The sequence below is a fragment of the Aquila chrysaetos genome, chromosome 14 (genome assembly GCF_900496995.4).
Source record: "Aquila chrysaetos chrysaetos chromosome 14, bAquChr1.4, whole genome shotgun sequence".
Classification (NCBI taxonomy): Eukaryota; Metazoa; Chordata; class Aves; order Accipitriformes; family Accipitridae; genus Aquila; species Aquila chrysaetos.
The window spans coordinates 4,370,771-4,397,238 of NC_044017.1; the positions used below are offsets into that span (position 1 = coordinate 4,370,771).

The following is a 26,468-nucleotide window of genomic DNA, read 5'->3' on the forward strand; positions in this document are numbered from 1 at the left end:
TCATATATGTATTTCACATTATCCTATCCCTGAATAAAATGCACAGCCAGTCTTTGGAGAACAGGCTGAAACTTTAGGACTCTAGAGCTCTGATAAGCCCCCAACTTTTAAAATTGCAGATCAAGCTTTCATTGCTCCTCACAGCCAATGAGAAATTGATTATTTCCTCATCAACAGCACCCTTCACCAATCCACTCAGCTTAGAAGCAACGATACAGTTTTAAAAAGAAAAAGCAGACTACACTTGGCAGGCAAGATATAATTTTGAACAAAAGCACACTCCTTCCACAGAGGTATTGGAGTCTTCACAGGATGACCACCACTGACATCTCTTATGCTACTAGTTCACTCAATAAGGCAAGGGGACAGGATAGTAACATCACTTCCACCATCTCTTGTGAAGAAATAAGCAATGTGCTGTCTTGGCTTTGAATCAAAAGGTAAATGCACTGAAGGAAGAGCAGAACACCAACTGCAAACCTGAATGTAGTGTTTCCTTGGCACAATCTGATACGTTCATATTCTGCACACCTTGGAAACAACACCATTTATGAAGAGGGAATTTCTCCAGACAGTACATGGAGGCAGAGTCCATTCTATACACTCTAGACAGAGGTCTAGGAATCGTGTGTTTAAACAAGGCATTAAAATACTACCATTTCCTAATATTAGAGTACCTAGAGATGTTTGAACAGATCTCTCCTCAGGTTATCTGAGCACAAACTCCTGAAGTGCCACTGGGAAACAATGAGCTGTCAAAATGACTGAATTTCTAGTTTTGTAGCAGATGATGGAAGAAAGCTTTGCATATGGGATATTTTAAAGAAGTAAACAGAAAAAAAAATTAGTAAATCAGAGTTTGGACAAAGTTTAAGACCTCTGTATTTGTAAGTTAGTTACAAGTAAATAAAACTCAGTTTTGGATAAAATTCCACATTTCAATCTAGCTAAATTTTTTAGATTAAAACTTAAATGCCAAATTCCCCCACAATATTTATTTTTGCCAACTAGATTTCTTAAGACCAAAGGAACCCGACAGCACCCCATTAAGCTATAGGGAAGTCTTCAGCAAAATTCAAATTTTTTATTGTTTCAGTCAAAAGCTCAACTTGTTCACCCAAATTCATTCAGCTCAATACAGACTTGGTGTAGAAGCTTACAACCTTAATCAGCTTTGCAGTTCCTAAACCACATTTTCCCCAACTTCCTTTTGAAATACTGCCTCAGACTCCAAGCTTAAAAAAAAAAAAAAAAAAAAAAAAAGGAAAGGAATATAGATCTTCCATTTCTAGGTCATTTGATTTTTTTCCATTTTCCTTCATTCCGAAGACTACAGTTTCTGGAGAACAGCTGAATTCTGTGCAATTATTTTTACATCAATAAAAGCATTTGCATCATTTTTGGTTGTGTATTATCTAGTAGAACAAGATGATCTGCAAAAGCTAAAAACATTTGGAGATGTCTATGCTTAAGGCAATTTAATACAATAGCACCTGAAGTCTTAAGTGACTGACAGAAAAAAAATAAAAATCTTAAAGAAGTATAACTAACTGTCCACTACTCTGTAAAGTTTTAGTAGTTTACATTACTTTCCCATGGGATTTTTTCAGTCATTTATAGTTCATTGCTTCGTATGGCTATAGAATCCCTGCTGTGTTAAAAAATGCCAAATAAAATTATATCTCATTCACTGCTTTATGCTATACCTTCTTTTGTTCAGATCCAATTAGTGAAAGCTTGTTCTTCATTTATCATACTTTTAGCTGATTACATTAGGCATTACAATAGTTCTCTAGCTTTCCTTGACAATGTTTGCACCATCAGTGTTACATTTATGGTTGAGGAGGCTCTTTCATCTTAACCCTCTATTCCAATCAGTTCAGGGGGAAAAAGTACATACGATTACTCTTGTTCACCCGAAACTTCTTTGCTTGTTTTCTCATCCCAAAAATAATTCCACCAGATGTTTTAATTAAAAAAGTTTCCAAATTCTATTGGACCTTCCCCACTTTACCTATCCAAGTGTAAAGAATTAGTGTCTTGCAAGCTGAACTCTGAAGTTTTAAAACAAAAACAAACACAAAAAAAAATCAGCTTTTTGAACAGTATACAATTTCTTTCCTTTGCTTTCCCCAAAATAACAGATGTAACGAAGAGTATTAGCCAGGATTTTCAAGACCCTAAAAAGCATCCATTATGACCTACTTTTCTCAACATAATCAGTACCACATGAGCAACTGTATGCTCTATGGGGGTTTCAGAAGCCATTTTGTCAGGCTGTTTTCCCCAACCACCACAATGATTTTATTTCAGGACAGTTGTTAAAGCAGCAACTTCTCTTCTGCTGCATAAATAACTTTGGACATAATCTTTTTTCCCCCAATTCACACACCCTCCCACCTCTAAATGTAATCCAATCCCATTTAATACCATTTCCAGCTACCTGTAACTCTGCATTAGTACACAAGCACCCAAAAGTCTATGAAATCACCCACCTCCTTTTAAGCTTTGTTAACATTCCCTCCCTATCACCTTAACAATTTTAACCTATAGAAATCCTTCAGATCTTTGGCAATTTTTTTAATTAAGTGCACAAAACAGTATTTTTGTTCTTTGTATTTTCCTTCTTCAGGTAAGCTTAATTTGGCTCTCAGTAGGTTGTTCAATTTTTGCCACATTCATAATTTATAACAGTCCTTTCTGCTGCTTCCTGCTCATAACAGTTAGTGAAGTTTTAATTTCTTGAAATGAAAATTCCTTTGTACTGTTATAGTCTAGTTACTTCTCATTAATATGTAAAATTAGTATGTCAAAATGAATATTGCTCTACAGCATACTCAAGACATTTGCCATTGTTCCATAGAAATTAAGTCTGAAGAACAAGAAAAAGTAGTTTCATTGAAAGTCTATATGTATTTCAGCTATTCCCAGCACCTCCATTCAGCACTATAAACTCCACAAGGATTTCAGAGAATTTTAACATTTAAAAAAAAAAAAAAAAGAAAGAAAAGTTGAATATTCAACAAAAAAAATTTCCAAAATAAAGTTCTAGGATAAGATTATTCACTAATGAATCTTAGTGTATCTTTATTCAAAGAACAATGATTTTAAGACTATGTATACCATTCCCATCCAAACACCGGTAAAAATGCCTGCTTGGGTCATTTATGCATATGACACTGGGTGGGGAATAAACTAGAAGCTATCACTGAAGAGCCTGAATTCCACCCCCCCCCCCCCCTTAAATAGTTCACAAGCACACTCAAAGAACCCTGCTTCAGTGAAATTTCAGTTCTGTTTTCAACCAGCATGACAGAAAGGAAAGCCAGAGAGATGTAACAGACTGTCTGGTTTGGCCTCCTTCTAAAGTTATTTGTAAAGATGAATTGGTATCAAGAGCATCAGACTACCCATATTTCAGCAAGTAGTTACACAGGTAATGTAGTAAGGGGCTATTACTACATCTCAAAGGTTACTCTAAGTTCTAAACAGAAAATTTACCTACTGCAATTAATGTTATTCCTAAACACTTCAATCAAAAATATTTTTGTAAGCCATCCCTACCTACTCCAGTCACTTAAAACCAGGTCCCACTATTTATAGTAAAGACAAACAGCTTTGGGATGAGCAACTAATTCAACCACATACGTCTACATTTATTCTTACTTTTGGTTCAACAGCTATCATCCTCAGGGTAGCTGCCTATGATATTCATTGTCTTTGTGATATAAGTCTTAAAGGAGTGAGAAATGTTTTGCTTAATCCTGTCAAGCACAAAATAAAAAGGATATTCACAACTCTTTTACAGCATCCCACCACTGAGCAAACAGGTTTCCCCTAGCTACATTGAGGACAGAGGTTCCTTTGGCAGGCTGCATCAGCTCCTAATTTGGATTTCAGAGTGTTTGAGATTCTGCTACCACTAGTATAACCAAGAAGGTCACTGTTGATGGAACCTGAACAAAAATGAACACCACAGGACAAACATGGTTTGTTACTTTATGGTAAGTAACACAGTCAAAGAATTTGGCCTCTGGACTCATCTATGCAGATCATCCAAACTGACAGACACACACACCCCTGCAATGGCCAGGTTGTTCCCACAAACAATGAATAACTGGAGGTAACCAAGTCGTTAAATGACAGATGACATTAAACTGTTTCCCAGTGCAAGCACCCAAGGTAGTGATTAAAGGATGTATGGTAGACATAAGCAACATATGTATAACTAGACCAAAAAACTAGCTTAGACTTAATACCACTACCCTATTTTTAAGCACACAGAACAGTGTTTCAGGTAGCCTTTCATTTTCCTTCAAATACTTGGAGCTTCTTCAGTGCACACAGCTAACACTTAACCTTGTACAGATAGGTTTGATTGGTCTTTAAGCATGGATCCAAGGAGCTAAGCAGACACTATTTCACCCTTACAGCATTTGTTAAAGCTTTCTCTCTAGTCCACGAACTCAAACTGTCGGTGTCTCATTCAGCACACCTAATATTATCTTTATGAACTGTTATATTAGTGCATTTCTGAGATACCAGCTTGTATTTCCTTTCTCTTATGAACTGTTACAAATTAAAGACCCTATTCATATTTTAAAGCTAAGGCAGCACTGCAGACTGAAGCAGAATAGACATATTTTCAATTTCCTCTTTGTAATGCACTATTTGTACTCCCTTCCCTAAGGTCATGAGTTGTACTTTTTCCTGTCATTCTTATTCCCTCATTATGTTCTTCAATCTTGGTTTTTACTTACTACTATCAGATTTTTTCATAGTCTCCAGCTCATAGCAGAGCCCACACAATAACCAAAGCCATCCAGAGACACTGGAGAGAAGACCAATTCATTTTCTCAAGTCTGTTGCAGACTAGTGAAAGAAAACATTTTCTTTTTTTTAACCTATTTTCAGAATGAATTCACTCCAGTGAACAAGACTATGCAATGCTGCTAAACAGCGAATCCATTTATGCTAACAGCAGATACCATATACATAAGATAGAATACAAGTACCCATCAGCATACTTCAGTTTTACTAGAGGGATTATAGATCATACAGAGTAGTTTGTATTCATACCCACTTAACCTTTGGCTTCCCAAAGAATTAGGATTTATCATGAAGTCTGACACCTATCCATTAAGAATTCATTTCACAGTCCATTGAGCACCCACAAGCTACTATAGTCTCCCAGTTATAGCTACCAGTTAAAATCCAGACCAACTATAATTCTTTCTGAGGTGAATGAAGAGTACTTGGCAAAGAAGTCAAGCAGTAGGGCATTTGTCCTGTCTCAGAAAATCCAGTTTCAGTCCCTTGCTCTACCTACAGCCTATTTATATGAACTGAGCTGGTCATGTAGGAACAGAACCAAAGGACTCAGACAAAAGCACTGTCGAAGTCCAAAACTCCCACCAGTTCTCACCTTTCACTTGACTCTGAAAACACCTAAGTTCTAATTACTTTCACAGATTCCATCAACCATGCTTCAGTTTTTCAGTGTTGAGCAACCCGCCACCTATATTCACAAGTCCTGTCCTGCATAAAATAGATTTATTTTTTTCCTGATAGCTTGTCTGAGGGACTTCTTCTATTAAATCATAACACAGGGTTTTAACTCCCTTCCAGATTTCAACAAACTATCCCGGGACACAGAGGCACCCCCATTCCTTTCTCCTGTACCAGTTCTTGCAGGCAAGGAATAATATGATGTTCTCTCTAGTCAACAAGGATATGCAAGTACGACTACACTTGTTATATCACAAAGGAAATTACCTTCCTATTCTTGCTACAAGTCACTTAAAATATTTCTAAAATAAAGTAGACAAAAGACTACAAGACCTGAAAATGGGCAAGTAGTTAGACAAGTACCTTACTTGTCTAGATAGCCATTTTACCACCTTCTTGCCATGCTGCTGAATATTCAAGTCACCTCAATATCCTCACCAAATGGAACAGCTCCAGTAGGCCCATTCAGCACACCTGGTAGGAGAGGCCATTCCTCTGTGAAGTGGGGAGCAATGACTTGGATTTACCAGGCACAGGAACAATTTATACCAAGTTCTATACCATCTCCTAAGATCCACTTTTCATTGCCTTTTTTGTGTATATTAGCAAAACAAAATTTAGGTTCCTCTGCCACTCTTACACTTGGTGCATGTATCTACCAGGTGTTACTGCCTAGCTTAATCCAGGGAAAAAGCAAGGTAACATTTACATGTGCAAAACACAGAAGATTTCACACAAAAAACATGCTAAATACTTGTCCAATCCTCCCCGCCCTTGTCACCTCCCCCCTTTCAAGCACACGGAGAAAAAGGACATATACAAAGATACTTCAGAATTGCCAACATGCCCACCATGGTAATCAACAAGCCTGCACAACAGTTGCAAGTCTTGTTGAGTTACTAATAATCCCATCTACCATTTGAATTCGAGTCGTACTTACAGCATTGGCATCAACATCACTGTGTATGGCAACTGTTTTAATCCCCATCTTCTTACATGTTTTGATGACCTACCATATAAGAAGTGACAATTATCAATATTTAAAATACCAATAGTTTAACTACAAAAAACTTAAAAGATTACATACTTACTCGGCATGCAATCTCCCCTCTGTTTGCAATAAGGAGTTTTTCAAAAGTCTGAAGGGAAAAGAACAATAAGAATCTTGAGAGATGAACAAAACACAAGTTTTTCTCCCTTCAGAAATAAGCATTCTTTTCTCCTTCACTTCCACTAAAACCCTAGCTTATCCATGAGCTTGTAAGTCTGAGATCACCTACTTTTAAAAGGGTTCTGCTGATTTAACAATGATGATATAGCATAAACAGTATGCATGCTATACTAGATCTACCTAGCATAGGCACAGGTTCAGAAAAGTTCAGAAGAAAAAGGTGTTGACTATTCACACCAGCATTCCCTGGCTCTCCTTACCACGCACTGTGCAGAAACTAGAACTCTACAGAAGCTCTAAGAGCCAGCCAAGTCCAGGGAAGAGACATGCTGGCAGATACAGTGGTCAATGCCTCTAACCAGCACAGATGACCTGGAATACAAGACTCATCTGTTTTGGGACATCTTTAAAAGACATTCCAATCATAAGGAGGAGAGGTTCCTCCCTGGCTAGAGCACGGAAGGTAAAAGACCAACACTTCTGCCCTGCACAGGCACGCTTGGAATTGTACCAGCCTTGCCCCTCCTTGCAGCTGAGCCTCATGCAAAGAACCTGGCAAAATCCTGCACTGCCATCAGGACACTGCTACACACTCAATACAAAGTAGCAACCAAAATGCAACAGAACAGCAAATCAAATCTAGTACATCCCTGAAATTCACTGTCACCTTTCTCAGTAGAGTGAACTTGATGCTGTAAGTATACCTTCAATACTCCTATCATGTCTGTAAGAAGGGGATAACAAGCTGTCAAAAGTCAATAAGCCTTCCACCCTAGACAAAAACTTCCCATTAAGAAAGAGTGGTGGAGGAGCAGAGTTGCTCAGCATAAAAATCTCATTGCTGGGAGTAAGGGTTATTGCTGTCACTGGCCTTGCTACTAAATACACAGGTGCACTTTGATACTGCACCTGCTTGGTTGTAAATACAGACTGCCACTGAAAGGGACAATCCTGCTTTACACGCTGACTCCTACTGCTTTCCATGCACCAGACCTAGCAGGGATGCAGCTTCAGGACACATCAGTTCAACACACTAATCGAACAGTCCTACTCTGCCTCCCATGCTCCAAATCAAAAAACAGGTTAGGGAACCAGCAGGACTCTCCCCTTCAGGAGCAGCCTGCAGTCACACCAGATCAGGTTTATCAAACTATACCCCAAGACTTTTGATAGCTATTCTCCCTCCCCTACACCAAACAACTGTTTTTTATATGGACTGGGGGGAGAAGTATTGCCACTGCAACAGTAAAACTGTTATCCCCACAGTCATTAGTTAATCTGGGGAGGGGAAGACAGGTGTAAGAAGAGAGGAAGGAACACTGCAAAACCCCAACAGGAACTGTTATTGACAGACTAGGGTATGTATTGTTTGCTCCCCTACTCCAAACAGACATACTCAAGGTGCCTTTCACCTAATTTACTTCTTCAAAGTCAGGACTGAGCTGGCATCACATGACCAGTTTAAAAATACTACACGATAACAATCTACAGAAATTAAGCGATAAAACCTTCCACGTAAGAGCTGCAGAAAGCTTATATGGTAAATTCAACCAAATCTGCTGAGGAAAGTGTACCGCTGTCTCGTACACAGGCATGCACCCCCCCCACTCAAAAGACAGATCTTTAACATCCTTAAGCAAGCTCAATTATCAGAGGCACAAATACTGTAAGAACACCACAGGAGCTAGCAATTTGTTTGGAGAGGTTTTTTTAGCTGGGGACCTGGTCTAAAACCCAGTGAAAAAACTGAAAAGTTTCCAACATGCTCACAAAAATCGGTTCCTGAATCTAAATTTCAGCATTCTAGGTACTTGAAGTTTTTTAGGCAGACAAACTTGAGGGGGAATTAAAAAAAGCTCCCAAATACTTGGCATTGAAAAGTTTAATAATTCAAATACTTCATCAACTTAGTTCTTGGTATATAAGAGTTGTTTCATTAATCAAGTATGGTCACTGCGCAAGACAAGACTCTCAGTATCAAGATGTTAAGAATATTTGACATGCACTTTAATTTTCTAATTCTGCAATAAAGACACTAACAGGAAGAGACTGGACTCTTGCTCCTGCTGTTAAAGGCAAGTCTCAAGTCCAGCATGTAAAAAAAAAAAAAAAAAAAAAAAATTTTAAAAATCACATGCCTATTTGAAGTAACATGCAGCATTTCTTTTTTATGTCATTTCCACTAATTCGCTCCAAAAGGTCTCATATGAAACTTTTGTCATTACAAAGACAGTGGAAGGGGCAGTGAATGGAAAAAGCAGAAAAGAGGTTAAACTATCTGTAGTAGCCACCAGTTGGAATGACATAGCTCCTAGTTAAGAGAAACCAAATACTCAATTACATTGTCTAAACATAACTATGCCTTTAGAAAAGGAAGGCAAACTTGATTAAGCAAGGACCTTAAGAATACAGATTTCTTCAGAAGACTTCTTTTTAAGCCACAGTTCTAGGTACATACAGGTTTTCCCCATTTTCTAATACTGTTTCACTCCTGGTTAATTCCTTCTATACTGGTATATAAGGGCAAGCCTACCAGTCCTGAGCTGTCCGCATTCTTGCCCTTCAATACTAGTGTACCTTCAGCCACATTATTTTTCCAAGTGTGTTACTTCAGAGGCCATGCCAAGACAATCTCCCACACGAAAAGTTTTTCTTGGTTTGTAACTGTAAATTGAGATGGCTGCACAAGTCCCAAGATGAGGATTTACTATTCTCTGCGGGCCCTAAAGGCCCACCTTTATCCAAGCTCTAAAGTTCTCACCCCTGTGTCAGATCATTTAACAATCATGCTGCCACTATTGCATGCTTTTGTTTCTATGAAAAGCTTTTGGTTAGTCTAGCTTCCAGGTGTTTTAACAGGCCTATACTCCCCCATGCAGAATACTAATACTTGTTTCATAATTATAACATGTTCAGGCCAGTACGTAACTTTCCCAAGCTCACAATCACTTATCCAACCTTCTAAGGTATGCACTTGAAGTAGCATCCAATCTTGACAAGTATACTGTAAAAGCAACTTCCTTTTTGGTTTAAAAAAGGAAGAAAAACATGCTATTAAACTAGTGACTCTACACGGGTTATACTAGGAGAACTACCACTGTTAGTAGCAGCACAGGGGACAGGATAGCTTTAAAAGCCAAATGTCAGTGGTACAGTAAAATGTTAAAGAGAAAACATGCACCATACTACTTACCTTTTCATTTGGATCATACACAGACGAATACAATTTATGTGAAGTTATAAGGCACCATCTTGAACACAGTATTTCACACTACAGAAGAAAGAGGGAGTTAAACGTTTTTCTCCTGCTACAGTATTCCAGTAAGATAAAAACAGTTCACATACTAACATGTTGAGGAAACTCTTCCATATCCTTCCATTCTCTCACCAACTGGACAAAAGCTTATAAAGATCTGCCCTCCCGCAAGCACACACACAACAAACAGTAACCAAAAACAATTCAGAAGCTCTAGATATGAAGTCATTAGCTTAGGTATAAATGATTTTTAATAAGCTCGCCACTATACCACCTTCTTTCCTTCTTGTTCCAAGAAATACCTACAAAGTTCTCAAAAGAGTACGCATCCATGTGTGCTGCGTATAGGAAGAGGTCTTCGCTGCTAGGGAGCTGCTGGGAGTAAGGCAGTTAATGGACTGGGCCAGTATGGAGAGCAAAAAGTAGAACAGACTTTAGATGATAGTTCAGCTCCCAGTCTTCCCTACCACAACCCCTGATGGTGGTCTGAGGAACAGAGACCTTTTTCTCCTTTTCTCTGAGACTTCTGCTCTGAATCAACTTCTACAAAGACAGCTCCTATAGTTTAACAATTTTGCATGACATGTCAGGAAAAAGCAGCATACACATGCTATTTCAAAGAGAACACGATAGATGATACAACAGATTTGCAGGTGTATTAAGGAGGAGATTCAGACAGGTACTTCTCAAGCAAGTCAATTCACAACATAATGGCAGCTACAGTTAACCATAAACAAAAATAATCAGACAGATAAATGACCCCACACCAAAGTTGCATCAATACAGACAGCTCTGGGAGAACTACACCTGCTCACCCAGTTGGAATAAAAAAGACTGTAAAAAGCCCTAACACTGAATATTGCCTAGTAGGAAGCATGTAACAGCAGTGACTGGCAACTGCCAGAACTCAGAACCTGTCAATTCTGTCTGAAAGAATCGTTTTCAGAAGTTGCAGAAATCTATGTAGTAGAAAGTAAAGGCTCTCCTGTGAGAAGACTTAAAAAAAAAAGATGAAGACTGACTACACTACACTAGAAAGGAGACCAAAAATTAAGGAAGTATATGTTCATATAAAGAATATGAAGAGAGAGAGCCAGAGAATTCAGCTGCCCCTTCCACAACAGCAGTGAACATAAAACTTTATCAATTTTTCAATTATCTTAAGTTTACTGTAAGCTCATATTGGTTCTGAAGTACCAGTGGCTGGCAGTAACTGGAATGAGAACACTCCCTGCGCAGCCCTCTAGCCTGATCTAGATACTTTTCATGTATCACAGAAAGCAGAAACCACCCCAGGACTGAGAAGGGCATCACATTTGTAACGCAGCTGACATTATAATGTTATAAAGGAAAAACAATATATTTCAACACAAGTCCTGTGATACAGAACTAAAGGAAGCCTTAGAGCACGCTACCTCATGTCAGCTCAGACCAAGCTTCATGAGTAGAAAGCTGCTACAGCTTCACAGACGATTTAGATGCCAATCACTAGTGGCAGACATAGCATACACTGTCCCAGGTAATCCAGATCAACTTAATTATTCTGGAACAATTCAGATATTCTTAATTATTCTGGAACTAAAAAGTCAGTGGAAAGCAATTGTTCCACCCTGTTTCACATGCTGGGTTCTCTCCCATTCTGGTTTTTGTTTTGGTAGGGTTTTTTTGCTTCTTTCATTTTTTCTCTTCACTCTCCAAAAATAAAATCCAGAATAACAACCTGAAAGGCAAATCATTTGATGTGCTAGAATCAAAACCACCAGAGGTTTCTTTTTTTGTAGGGGTATATTATTCTTCATCTGAGAATGTGACACTACAAGCTGTTTCAGGCATTAAAGAGGGAAGATACAGTTAAGGACAGAATTCCGCCAGCTGCAACCATACCTACCAGCTGGTTATTATCCCAAGTTTATGGCAGCACTGTTACACCTTCAGTGACTATACTGCAATTTAGATCCTGTCAGAGGGAAGAGCAAGGATAGCTATAGCAGAAGCAGCAGAGTACACTCTCCTGCTCCAGAGTACACACAGTTAAGCAGATTGAGTTCCTCTCCTGTCAAACACTATTGACAGAAGTGCTTGTGAGACCACAAATAGTCTGAAGAAGGTCATACAGGACCCCCCCCCAAAAAAAAAAAAAAAACCACAAAACAAAACAAACCACACACCTCCACCGAGTTAATATTATTCATTGAAGAAAGTGCTTGTTAAGGGTCAGTGGGGCTAATCTAAATACTTGCAGTTAGCTAGCGGGGGAGGGGGCAAGGGAGGAAAAGCTTCTGAATTTTCTTGTAAACACCTTTTATACAAAGCTAGTTTTGAACACATATGAGAAGCCAGAAAAGTTATGCCACAGATGGAGACTGGAAGGAAAAGCTATGATGGGAAAATTAGTTAGCACTAAGGCTTGGAATCTTAGCCATGTGCTGTCTTGAAAAAAAGCCCTGTTCAAACTTTTTATACAGAAAGAGTAAAGTTACCAAGCAATTAAAAAAACTGAAAAAGCATTAAACCACACTCAGCTCTGTTTTTACACTACAGAATTGGACAGATTTCACATAAAAATTTTGTAATAGCCTAACCTAATCATGCATCTATGTTTAAAAACTTAACTACCTCCTCTCACACACACACTAGAATCACTTAGAGATCCAGGTTCAGCCCTGAATTGAATACATGTGGGGTAATTTGCTAAAACAAATCAAGCATATTGCTCAACTCAGATGTGAAATTCCAACTCTAATCCACAGTTTTGGAAAGAAGGAGTTGTGGGGTTTTGTATGTATCTCTAGCAATATACACTAAGGTTTAAGAGCTTGCTTAATCTAGAATTCACTTCAGGAAAAGTCTCTTTAGAGGTCTGCTCCTAGCCACTATGAGCAACTGAATAAGTAGTTAAAAATAAAAAGACATTTTGTAAATAATGCACAGCTAGGGCCACAAAGGAACACTGCTAAATTGCCATCTCCAAATCGACAGCTACTCAGGTGTCACCTACCCCAGGCTCCCAAGCTCCTACTATAGGTAGGTTCATTAAAAGATACATCAAAACCCCCAAAGAACTCTCAAACCACCAACCAAGCCAAGCCAATCTAACTCTCAAGGTACATGCTTAATTGGCTGCCCCCCCAAAACCACAGATGCTCCAGGTATTATACCTCACATAAAAATTTCCTCAGAACAGAGCCCAGAGAGCTCAGCCTGACCTAGTGACTTTTTTTTGTCTTGCAAAACTAGGAGAGGGCAGCAGAGTCATCAAGTATAACCCATTTTTGTCATGACTTGTTACTTTAATTTGATAAAGCTTTTGACTCTTGAAAGCCCAGGAACGCAGACTATTCATTTATGAGAGCTCAACTCTGGACTTCTGAGTTTAGCTTGGAGTTTCCCACCTCTACTGAATCCTCAAAAAACAGATAGTGTTAGTACCACGTTTTGGAAAAGCACCCTGCTTTATCTATTAATTGCACAATAGCCAAACTGAGCTCAAACCTGAATAGCTGTAACAGTAATAAAATAACTTCATACACATCATCCTACCCAGTAATTTGTAGAACTGTATGCTCATCATAACACTGACGCTTTGAGGTCTAGCTGAGAACCTGCCTCCCAGGGACCCAACGCAGCCCTGGGAAACCTCTTCAGGTGGTTTAAGGACACAGCACATAACAGCAAAACAGAAAATTAACTTGTTATTTATAGATGGCTTACATGTGTGTTTGTAAAGGTTTATATGTCCCTCATTGAGAAAATAGATTTCCCTACCATACTGGTCATCTTGTAAATCACTCATTGATACTGAGCTTTACAGGCAGAAAAAGGTCTCAATGTTGCAATGGAGATGCAGAGTTCCAGATTCCAGGCAGGAAAAGCATCATATACCAACATTTCCTTTAAGTCTAATATGGGAAGGAATGTATATTTTAGCATTACTAGAAAATACAGTAAGCAATGCCCAATAGTAACAGCTAGAGTAGCATACTTATTTTCATTAGTCATAAATTCTACCTCTTCCTTCTGTCTTCCGCTAGCAATCTTGCTAAGATTTTTGCCCCTACACTTTCAGGGATTCAAGTTTAAGACACCACAAGAACAGCCCCTTTATACTTGCAGTGTATTTCCCATTAGCCATAAGTATTCCTGAGTGCTTATAAACACGAAGAAAACATAACTTTTTCCACATTTTGATTACACATCAACTGTTTCGAAATCTTTTCTTATTTCAACTCACTTGACATGTTAATCCCCTGTTTATGGGCCTCTACTGATAGAGCATGTATAAAGCATACAGGAAACCTTCAGGTGTCTGCAAGACTTAATCTACAAGGCTGAAAATGTAGCTTATTAATACAAGATTGTACAAATCTTTTAAACATGAAAGCAAACGTAACGCTTCTGGGGTTTTTTTGTCGAATGAAGCCCTTGCCCTTCCTCTTTACTCCCTCTCTGAGAGTGCTGAACAGCCAAGAACTTGTAACCGTAAGCAAATCCTCCTGAAGCCAACTGTAAACAAGATGCAGTACAAGGTTTTGTAAGGTACACTGTGCTATACGTAACAGTTCTTTCACTCTTACCAGGTTTAAGAACCACTGGTAATTCTACGAGGAAGAATAGAAAACCCGTTTTTCATATTTGCCAACACAGCACACAAACTACAAGCAAGGAAACACTCTTCCACCTAAGGCTGTTTTTTTAAAACTAAATCATTCCTACTCCCAAGTACCTTCTCCTTTGTACCGATCCCAAAAGTTTGTATAGTCACATAGTGAACCAGACTAGGGAATACATCCAGCTGAGAAGATACTCACAAGGACTGGGAAAAATGTGTTCTCAGCCAGATTTCAGTCCAGCGTATCCACTTAGATATTCAAGCAGCAGTGCCAGCACAAGTTGGAGGGAGACAGGAGCTCACAAGGAACAGCCTGTGATGAAGACCTAGCAGCTCCAGAAAGCTGGAACAGTTTCTCATGGCAGCAGCTTAAACAGCTCCAGCAAGGCTAGCACCTGTGAAATAGGTCCCACTACTGTTACAATCGTGCAGGAACCACCAATGCAAGTTTGGGACAGACAAAATAACAAGAAAATTAAAACACACAGAGAGCGTTTCAGAACAAGACTGAGATTTTTTTACTCAATCTAAACTTTAATGAACTCCTAACTTTTTCTTCCAGAACTAAGATTTGCCCACAGTAGATGGCACAGCATGCTTTGCCTGCAGAATCCAAACAGCTGCTCCTGGGAGCAAGGAGAAAATCAGAAATCTCTACCTGTGGTATGCTTCAAGAGTGCTTGTTTGTACTAAAATCTGTAATTTACATACTAGAAACAATCACTGAACTCCAAAGTTTAGGACTACATTCATCTCCCTAGATTGTTGACCATTTTAACTCCCTTCCCTCATGACAGATGATCCCATCTTACAATGCTTCTGTGCTCATAACCAAGGGGAAAAACGTTTCCCTGGAATAACCGCATGCTAAAAATAATGTCACAGAAGAGAGCAAGAAGCTCCTGCTGTACAGATAACTTCCATGACTTAAAATGGTGGCTGCATAGATAACAACTTATGAGGGCACAGATGGCAGAGAAATTTTCCATACATTTAGTTCAATGGTTAGAAAACTGATCTACCCTGATAAAATCCGTATCACCACTTCACTCTCGATTTCATGATGTATAGTATTTATCACTTTCTTCTACATTATTTTAAACAGTCTGACAGCTCTCTCCAAAGAGTTTCAAGACTGAAAGATCACAAGCCAACTCTCATCCTCATTCTGTAACTACAGCCTTCTTTCAACATCAGATTTTCTCCCAGCTCCAGAAGTGGAAAGCACTCAAAAAGAAATTTTGGTTATATTCTAAACAGCACCAGTTCTGCATAAAAGCTAAAGAGGAGTGCTAAGCATTAGATTAGAAACACAGCAATTAGTTGAATCCCCAGCTCAGTGTTTTTGTACTGTCTCTCAGGTCCTTTATTTATTCCCACACGAGAGGGGCAAAAGAAGTTAAGGACAACTCAATAGCTACTAGCCCTTGCAAAAGATGTAAGCGCTCCAAGCACATTAAAGTTTGAAGACATCAATTATATTATTCGCCTACGTTAGCAAAACATAAAAGAATCTATGAAAGTGATTCCCATGCAAATTTGTCTTATTAAATGCTTTCCAATATACTGATGTCCTGAAGGTGACTTTCATGCACAGATATTAAGGGCTAGAAATCACTTCAGTTACATAAATCACAAGTGCTATTAGGTAGCTATAAAAATATTTTGTTTTGCAAAGGTGTCACTAATGTAACTTTTCTATACTGTTTACACTGAGGCAGTCGGACCACACCCTTAGGGTGTTAGAAGGAAGGAGACAAAGTAGGCCTTTCACAGGGAGGCTCCAAAGGACTGACTGACATTAAAGTCTTTGGACTTCAGTGGGAAAAGCAGAAGTCTTCCACATCTATATACACATACACATGTGTATGGCTACCAAAAATAAAGTCTTCAAACAGCATGAGCCCTCTGCTAATTCCAAATCATTGTCTCCAAACTTCTTTTTCTTTCCTTTTCAAGAAGCTTCTCTCGTATACACCTTAATGGCAAAACAGGTCTGCTATGCATATTTCCTAAGGAAAAATACTTGGGTAGAGCACATCTTTTCTTCCTCTTTAATCCCTTCTCAAAATGCCCTGCCCACATAAACCACCTCTTTTACATGAACCCTAGAGACATGTGAGGAGTTCTTTACAGTACTGTTATGGGGTTACATTTCTAGAGAGGAACCTATCCCACACCCTCAGGGGTACACAGAGCAAACATTTTCTGCAAGTCACTCCTCTCTTCTCCACTGGGACTTGCAGACCTCCACAGTCATTTTCCTTTTCAGGAAACAAAAAATTATATATTCTTCCCACTGTATGCAATTACATGTATTTTGCACCACTTTTCCCATACACAAACTAGTTGTAGTGTCATTCAACTGTTATACAACACCATGCGCTAACGCTGCTTGCTCCTATCCTAATCTCTTTCTTTTAACACAGTCTCTAGAAGTAATAGAGAAGAAAACATAGCAACCGCCTCAGTGAAGCTCCTCCATAGTCTAAGGAATAAGGCCTTCTAGAAATTTAAAGTCTTCACCAAAACCATTAGTATAGTTCTGCAATTAGTTTATTGTATTTTCATTAAAAGTAAGAAGAATGAAAAACCACAGTAAAGCTTTAAAGTGACAGCTGAAAGACCCATAAGTATCTGGGGTACAGAGGGAGGGAGGAAAGAGACGACAGTTTCACAAAGCCGTAGCCTTTTTCTATGAGCTAAGATTTTACTACTAAAAATAGTATAAAACTACACTCTACCCCCGAATTTTGATAAGCCCGTTTAACAGAGGGAGAGGGCAGGAATAAACAGGAAGTAGCACATAACCCTCTCCGGCAGCAGAAAATTCAGTTAAAAAGAGGGGAAAAAAAACCAAAAAAAACCACTCCTAGCAGCACACGGGTGGGATACACTGAGGAACAGGCTCTCGGATGCTGCCAGCCCGCAGCAGCCGAACCCAGGACCCAGGCTGGGTTTCTTTTACGGTGTCACGACAACCGCCCCCTTTCCAGCCAGCACCCGCAGACCACCACCCACTCTCGTCCCCACGCATGTGGGGACAGCACCCGCCCGGCGGCCCCACCCGCAGCCCCTCACGGGGGAGGGAGACCCGCCCCGGCCCTCTACACACGGGCCGCCTCAACCGCCCCGGAGAGCGGCCCCACAGCTCAGCGCCGACCACCGCCCGGGGGAACGGCGACGAGGGAGAAACCCGCGCTCCCAGCCCCCCGGTCGGTCGGTCTGTCTTGTCTGTCTGTCCGCCCCCACCGCGGCTCTCACCCTCAGCAGCGCCCGGAGCCCCCGACGGCCGCCCGCGGCCCCCCAGCGTAACGCCAACGCCGCCATGTCTTTAACGCCGCTGCCGCCGCTGCCCGGCCGCCCTTTCACCCGCGGCGGAGGGCCGGGCCGCCCTCAGCCAATCCGAGCAGCCGCCGCGGGCGCGAGGGAGCAAGCGCGGGCCGCCCGCCCGCCGCGGGGAGGGGCGCGAGGGTCCCGGCAGCTGCCTGCGGCTGCGCGTGCCTGCCGGCCGGCCGCGTGCGGCGAGGCGGGAGCGGGCGTGAGGCGATTCGGTCAGCCTCTGGGTCGCCGCGGTGAGGGGGAAGAGCGTTAACCCGTCCAGCAGAGCCCGGTCCAAGCCCCTCCGCTGCGAAACGCAGGCGAGGCTGGCGGGAGGAGGGATGCCGCTGATCCTCTGTTTTCCAGTCGTCCGCGGGAGCTGCTTACCGCTCGGCTCGCTGGCACGCGAGGCTCCGAGTCGGCCTCTTCCGAAACGAGCCACGCAGCTGGGCTCGGGTGGGCTGCTGCAGGTGTCCTGGATCTCAGCTGATGGAAGTGACGGAGCGGTGCCGAGTAAAGCGTCACCCATCCCTGGAAACGCTGTGAGAGTTTTACCACGAGGAAAGTGCCTAAGAAGCATCGCTGTTCCCATCTTGGACTTTTGTTGAAGCACAGCAGAGGTATAAAGCTGCCCGCAACGCCAAAGTGTAGAAAAGATGTGACCTGAGGCATTCAAATCAGAGTTCACAAGGCAAAGGAACAACAGTTCCATCTTTAAATAGCATTATTAAAACAATGGTGACATGGGAAGGGAGGGTAAACCTGAGCCTCCTCTTCATCCTCACTACAGTAGCAGAGCAAGACTACCATTTCTGAAGCTGAAAGGCAATTAGCTAAGGAAAGGGAGTATGTCATAGGCCGTTTGCAACACTCCCAAGATATGCTTTGCCACAAGATCCCCATAGGGCTAGAAGACAGCAAAAAAAAAACCCCGACACCCATAGGGAAAATGTATATGGGCAATATACATAGTTATATTAGGAATAAATCCCTCAGGTTTTAGACAAAAGCTAGGTCCTCGAGCAGGGTAAGAGGATATTTCCTATACAATCAGATGATTGTGTAACTGCATTAAACATTGTTAGAGAGGTTTTACCAGAGTACATCACTCCCTCAACTCATGCATTACATCAACCCTTACATTTTTATCCCACCTTTATAGTCCTCGGTAAACAGTACCGGTCCTGCACTGGGACCAGTACTGTTCAATATCTTCATCAACAATGTAGTGGGATCGAGTGCACCCTCAGCAAGTTTGCAGATGATGCCAAGCTGAGTGGTGCGTTTGACACACCTGAGGGATGGGATGCCATCCAGAGGGACCTGAAGAAGCTCGAGAAGCAGGTGTATGTGAACATCATGAGATTCAACAAGGCCAAGTGCAAGGTCCTGCACCTGGGTCAGGACAACGCTCACTATCAATACAGGCTGGGGGATGAAGGGATTGAGAGCAGCCCTGCGGAGAGGACTTGGGGGTACTGGTGGATGAAAAGCTGGACGTGACCCAGCAATGTGCGCTCGCAGCCCAGAAAGCCAACCGTATCCCGGGCTGCATCAAAAGAAGCATGGCCAGCAGGTTGAGGGAGGTGATTCTGCCCCTCTACTCCGCTCTGGTGAGACCCCACCTGGAATACTACGTCCAGTAATTAATTTTTTACAATGAGGGTGGTGAAACACTGGCACAGGTTGCCCAGAGAGGTGGTAGATGCCCCATCGCTGGAAACATTCAAGGTCAGGTTGGACGGGGCTCTGAGCAACCTGATCTAGTTGAAGATGTCCCTGCTCGTTGCACAGGGGTTGGACTCTATGACCTTTAAAGGTCCCTTCCAACCCAAACCATTCCATGATTCTATGATTCTAAATTCTCTCAGGCTCTGAGGAAGTTCACATCCTGCAGTGAGACCCAGTATATCCCAGAACAACTGGCATATTCCCATGCCGCAGGGAGGCACAGGAGGAGGAGAAAAACTGCTAGGCGACTGGGTTCACCCAAATGTGGGTATTTTCATAGGACTCTAGCTGCACGGTCCCTGCGGTGGAATGCAAGGTCCTGCTTGCATTTACGCATAATGTTGAAAAATTTGACCTAGTTTTATTGGGTTTTACATCACTTTTTTTACTTCTTGTATCAGTACTTATGTTCAAAGTGAAAAGAGGTGAAAGCTGTGACAGAAAGGAGAACGCTGGGCTCATCTCTGCTGCATGCTGAAGGTACATGAAACAACTTCTCTCCCTTTCCTCCCAAGTGAGAAGCAAAAATAAAATCAGCATTGGGTCACCTCTGTTGCATGTTTATGCATTTGCTTTCCTGTATTAAGAGTACCTACAACCACACAGGTGGGAACAATGTAAGAAAAATGTTCTTAATACACCCTAAAGGAGGTCACTATTTGCAATTGATAGTCACAAGCAGACACCGCAGATTTTTTCAATACACATGGAGAGTCTTGAAAGTAAAAGAGACCAAGAGCAGAAGGGAGGTACAGGCCACGTTGTCCTTCACCACAGGCTTTCCATTAGATATATTAGATGCACAGAGATACACACCACAACATCATGTTATTGCATTAGAACAATATCCTGAGGCACTTGACGTCAGTTCCTCCAGCATGCATAAAGCAAACAGTCACATGGCATCACCAGGGTGTTTTCTTTTCCTCTACAGAAGAGATTCTCTTTGCAGGCCCCGGTTGAGGGATCGGCAGCCACCTACAGAGGCACATCAAAGGAGGCCCCCCACAGCTGTAAAGGGAAACTGGCTGGGATTACACAGAGACACCGCAGCAAAGAGAAACTTTGCAGCCAGCTGGGTGCATAAAGAGCCTGATACAGTGAGAAACGGCCTAATGCAAGCCCGTTTCCAAGTGAAGCTAAGTCTCCTTGCATATGGAAGGGACTGGGAAAAAAACTCGAGAATGCTAATCTTTTTCTGTTTGCATATGAAGTTTTCTGCTTTTAGTGTGATTTGATTTTGACCGACATGCTTTACTAAGAGTCTTCTTGCCTGTTGTATGTTGAAGTGGGTACTGCACATGAATTACAAAATTTTGTTTCTATAAGAAAAGGAAGATACCTAATGGATCAAGATTATACACAATTACTATTGAACAGTTCAAAAAACAAAGAGAGGTTAGCATACCTCACCATTGCTAAAGAAATTGTAGATATACAAAAATGAAATTGCAAAAATAAAATATCTAGAATAATTAAGGGATATATGAGTTTGCATAAAAACAAAGACCCTAGTTCTGCAGTCTCTAAGCACATTCGTAATGCTGTAACTCTCACTATACGCTCCTGTCTCAGTTACTAAAGCTATTAACACACACAAAGTTAAGCAGGTTTATAGGAGACTGGAATACTGGGCAACTTATTCTCTCATTATTTTGAAGGAGTCTGGGGAACTGTAGCTTTCAATGCTGAGAATTTCCTCCATCCCGTCTCTTTACAGCAGAAAGTTACCTTTGCCTTCTAAGATAACTCCAAATTTAGACAGGAATCATAAGCTGTTGTATCATCACCTAACTTTTAAGCTGTAACTGAGGGAGAAAACTGGACTAATTGTAATCCTTCTGCCTTTATCTAATAAGGAGTATATTGTATCAGGTTTCTAGAACATGAAATGCATTATGCACAAATGCCTGTGTCTAAAGAACTCAAAGCTAGAAAAACTCTTTGAAGTATCTGTTATATATTCTGTAAACAGCCTTTGCTTCTATCAGCATTCTGCTCAACGCGCTGTGAGAGACTGAAATTCAGCCTTAGAGTCAGCCAAGTCAATATCTCCATACATCTCTCTGCTAAGTACCACAGAAAAATCTTGACTCTGAGGAAAGATCCTTCATGCCAAATTCACCTAAGGGAGTCAAGAGTTGGAGGCCAGGAAGTTGTCAGAGACCCCAGAGAAGCCCCGAAGTCCAGCCACAGACACTGGGAAGCCAGGATGCGGTCCAAGCTACCAGCTCCCTACTCCTCTGGAGCACCTTGAGGTCAACCCCACACCCAGCTGCCCAGACTTTGGGACTTGTTGGGGCTCCTCAGGGGTGGCAGGAACACCCTTCCCCTTCTGAGGCTCCTCAGGGGTGACCCTACCACACACACACATGCTTCAGGGTGGTTTGATCCTTATCTTTGCCTCCTGGGGGGAGGCCTCATGGCCTCAGGGGTGGTTTGAAGCCCATGCATGACACATTGCCTCTGTTTCTCCAGGTGCATGAACCTCCCAGTCAGCATCATTCACCTTCCCCAACCTCCTCCAAGGTCCCCTCAGGAAAGTCCTGTACGACCCTGCCCTCAGGAGCAACCTGAGAACCCCTGGCCCATTCTTAGTGGGGCTTCACCCTCATCCTCCACCTGGCTTCAGGGGTGGCTTAATCCCCAAGCCAGTTTGGCTTGCTCTGGGACATTGTGATCCCCTTGGCCCCCAGGGACAACCTGGCCCTCTGCAACCACTCAGCCTTCAAGGCTGCTTAGGACCCCCTGGATCACCCCAGCTGTTGGGGCTGCTCAGGGAGGGCTTGAAATCCCCAGGCCCCCCTGGTTTCCCCAGGTGCCACCTCAGCCCCACTGACCAGCAGCCTCCAGTTCTCCCCAGCTTCCGAGGCTGCTCAGTGACATCCTGACCCCGCAGCCTCATGGGTGCCTTGATCCCCATCCCAGGGATGCCTGCTCTGTGATATATTGATTTCACCCCTGCCCAGCTACACAGGGTCCCCCAAGGAGGCTGGGTTCCCCTCCCCAACTGGTCTCTAGGGTGACTTGACACCCCTCCAGCCTTTGGGCTCTCCCCAGGGAAGGTCTGAGCCTTCACCCAGCACACTATGGCCTCAGGGGCGATTTGATCCCTTTCCCATCCTCAAAGGCTGTTCTAGGAACCTCTGTTTTCATCCCCCAAGCCCTGCTCCCAGCCAAGGGACCATTCAGGGATGGCTTGCTTGTCCCACCCTTGCCCAGCCTCATCCCAGATTCTTGCTGTTGGTCAGCCCAGCCCCTACCTTCCACCAGCCATCCAGTCCCTAGGGCTCTTTGGGGCCAGCCTGAACTGCCCCCCCAGAGGATCCTCAGAGCCCAGGCAGGGGTGATTCAGGGAGCCCTTACCACCAGGACACAGTCCTGCAGGATCTGAACAGGGTGGGCAGACCCGGGTGCCGGTATCGAGGTCCATCAACAGTCCCAGACTGTTGAAGGCAAGGTGATGACTCAGGTGTAGGTCTATCCTGGGACTCCTGTCAGGGAGAGCTGCAAGAGACAGGGCTGGAGACAAAGCTGGGACAGTAGACCAAGGGTCCAGCCAGGAGATAGGACTGGAGACAAGTACACCTCCAAAAATATAGCTTAAAGCAAGGCTGAGGGCTCAAGCCAGAGCTTAAATGGATGTACCAGGCCATGGGCAGAGGATGTGGGTGGAAGCCCCAGGTGAAGCTGGTCAGGGCCAGCTGTCAGTGCCCCAACAGCCTAGCAAAGTTGCTCACTGCAATGCAGGTCTGATTGGGGAAACATGCAGGAGGTCCCGCATTAGCAGAGTGAGAGTCCCTTTGTTTTGGGGATCATGTCTGGCTTCCTCTAGTCTGATGGTTTAGATAAGACACAACTTTTAACTTTTTCACATCCTCAGGACGTTAAAAGCCTGTTGGCAGAAGCGTGATGTAAAAACTAGGAGTTAAGCACCGCCTGCCTCAGAGCTAGCTGGAGTTCACACAGTCTGCGGCAGGGAGGGCGGGCGAAGGCTGGGAAGCAGAGCGACTTGCAGAGCGTTTCAAGCAGCTCATGAGATGGAGCCCTAAATGGCAGTAGTTATCAAGGAGGGCATGTGCACATTTCAGGAAGGCATCGCACTTGGATGTGATGAAGTGATGCCGCTTCATGAAATTTCTTATGAGATTAGCACAGGAGTCACAACTGCTTTGACACCGCGGAGTGATGTCTCTGTGGGAATTGTGTTTTTCCTGTGATTTCATGGGCTGAAAGGTTCTGCAGGACTGCATCAAAGTGGCAGAGATCCAGACAACTGGAGAGAGTTCTTCAAGGAGGAAAAGGATGAGAATGTGAAATTCACAGAGAATGCAAAAAGAACCCAAAAATGTATTCCAGTGTAGCCTGGAGGTAAATACAACCCTAAAGAAATACTGAAAGAGACTTGTGGTCTGGGGAGGACTCAGACTGTGCCAATGTAAAGGTCTTAGTTCCTCCCTCAAGAGCCCTTGGGGACAAGGGTGTTACAGAACCAGGTAAGCACAATGGCTCCACAGGTCTGAGCAAATATAAACTCACACTGTTGTTCACCTCATTGCACAGAAATTAGCTTTGGCTTGGAGCCTTGCTGATGAACTCCTGGAGTTGTCACACTTGTAGGACCAAGGAGGAGTTAGCACGATCATACGACTGCGAGGATTGATGCTCAGCACCTGTATGATGCCTCCAGAGGTTCTGCATGATTGGAGGGTCATCTGCCCAGGAAAAGGGGACGTGACTTCCAAAATCAGGGAGGTCCAGAGCACTTGCTATGTCTGAAATACATTAAAGAACTCCAGTACATGGACAAAAATTTTGCTGAGCCTCTTCTCTGTGGCATCGTTCGCATGGAGTGACAATGGGCTTGACTAGTAGTTTGAAATTTACTGCCTGCTTGTAACGTGAATACAGTTTTAAATAGCTTTGGATCCTTTCTAAGGCATTAAGAATAACCCCAAAGATTAAAAACAAATTTGTAATTCCTTTGATTAAAAAAAAAAAAAATCTTGTCAGGACTAACAAAGATTTGCGCAATGGCTGGCTGGGCTGTCAAGCCCTAACAGAGTCTTGGTGAATTCCTGCTGTAGTATTTATTGCCTGAAGGTTCACTGCTCAGTAAACAGAATGGTACATTTAAATTTAAGATTGCTTTTAGAATTTGCTACTCCTGGGCATGGACAAGCTAAAGGAGATGATGGAGTTCCTTGGAAGAGTCAATAAATTCAGCAGGGCTAAATCATTTGTTTGGATTACAGCCATGGCGTGAAAGCTTGGAGCAGAGAGAGGCAAGCTGGTTTGATGGAGAGGAAAAGAAGCTTTCTTCTTGGGTATGTAGAGCAACCATCCCTCTGAGTACAGAGATGGAAACGAAAAATCAAGGGGGGAAAAGGGAACGGGCCTGAGAGAAATTATTTGCTCAGATCTGTTACTGATGGTGGCACCCAGAACTGGCAATAGGAACAATCTCGGGTGGGTCATATCTTGCTTTGCTGTAACAGCAAAGACATATGTTTTTACCCATCTCCTTCTGTTTTCTGCTGGAAGCACTGGGAATTTCAAACTTGTGAAAAGGAGATCAAGAATTCTGAATCTCAACGTCAAGCAGCGCATTCATTTAGTCACAGCTGTGTGGATTATTCCATCCCTTTTTCCTCAGAATGATCCGTATCTTCTGTATGTGGCATGACATATGACACTTGGGTGATAATCCTCATATCAACCATGAGGATACTCCTGGCTGGTCCTCACTTGCCTGTGAAGGCTATTTAAGCCCCCAGTCTTTACAGCTTTGCTCTGGTATCAATTTCTTGGTGCCCATGGTTTCATATTCCTCCTTGGATCCAGTGATGACAAGGGAGGACAATGCATTCACCATATGGTGCTAGAAAGCACTGGATTTTGGTACTTCAAAGGGTGGTGGAGTTAACAAAGACCAGCTTTTGAGGCATTGATTTCAGGAGCCCCTGAGCACAAATAAGATGTTAAACACTGAGGGAAGAGCCCCAGCACCACTGCTTGCTCTCTCTCTGCTGTCTCTGAGGGAAACGGAGAGTTGTTATCCATTCAACCCATGACCCAGAGAGGTGACTGAGGAAGGCTGTGCTGGGCTCCGAGGCCCTAATTGTCCTGGTCAGCCTCACTGCACCCATACCATCAGCCCATGGGCCCCATTTCAGCTCAGGTCTGGGTCATCAGGCCTGATCTGAGCTGCCTGTTCCTGAATTATTGTTCAGATTTTCTGGATTGACCTTGGACCCAACTCATGACCTTGTCTCTGCCTGATGATGCTCAGATTGTCAATGGGACCTGTTGCTGTCACCATGCCAGTGGGCTGCTGTGGGACTGCCTTACCTGGGTTGTGGCCACTCTTGGCTCCTGGCTTACGTGATCCCTGAAGGTTCAGCCCATTTTTCATGTCTCCTCCTGAGGCCTCATCACCCAAACCCCATCCATTGCCAACACATTGCCCCTCCAGCAGTCATAGTGCAGGGGCAACCAGAGTACCAAGTGAAGTAAATTTTGGGCAGACTCTAAACCAGTTTGGGAGAGGTTTCGATACCTCACTAGCTGGCCAGGCTATAGATCTGAGGAGCACTCCCAGGAACCAGCTGGATTGGCCAAAATCAGAGCTTTTCACGGCAAGTACCCCTCAAAACCCAGGGTGTTGTTAGGTGCAAGGTCATACCATGATGGGAGGGAAGGCTCTGCTGGGCCCCAAGTGCCCCCATAAGCCCTAACTGTCCTGACCAGACTCCCTTGGGACCTCAACCCACACCCTCTGCCCATGCTCAGGAGCCCCATTTCAGCCCATTTGCTGGTCTGAGCTGCATCATAGCCGTGCCCAGTCCTATTCCCCACTGCTCCTGAATTGT

At 42.9% G+C, this 26,468-nt stretch overlaps 1 protein-coding gene across 3 annotated transcripts in view; it reads right to left on the reverse strand.

The window, feature by feature from the left end:
• PCCA (propionyl-CoA carboxylase subunit alpha) overlaps positions 1–17,928 on the reverse strand; it is a 300,837-nt gene extending 282,909 nt beyond the window's left edge. For all 3 annotated transcript variants that reach the window (XM_030036718.1, XM_030036719.1, XM_041128639.1), the window contains exons 1-4: positions 17,809–17,928; positions 9,873–9,950; positions 6,600–6,647; positions 6,449–6,517 (exon numbers count right to left, since the gene is read on the reverse strand). In XM_030036718.1, the coding sequence (XP_029892578.1) occupies positions 6,449–6,517; positions 6,600–6,647; positions 9,873–9,950; positions 17,809–17,874 (261 nt within the window). In that variant the 5' untranslated portion in view covers positions 17,875–17,928. The remainder of the gene's footprint in view (positions 1–6,448; positions 6,518–6,599; positions 6,648–9,872; positions 9,951–17,808) is intronic.
• Between the last annotated feature and the right edge of the window lie 8,540 nt (positions 17,929–26,468).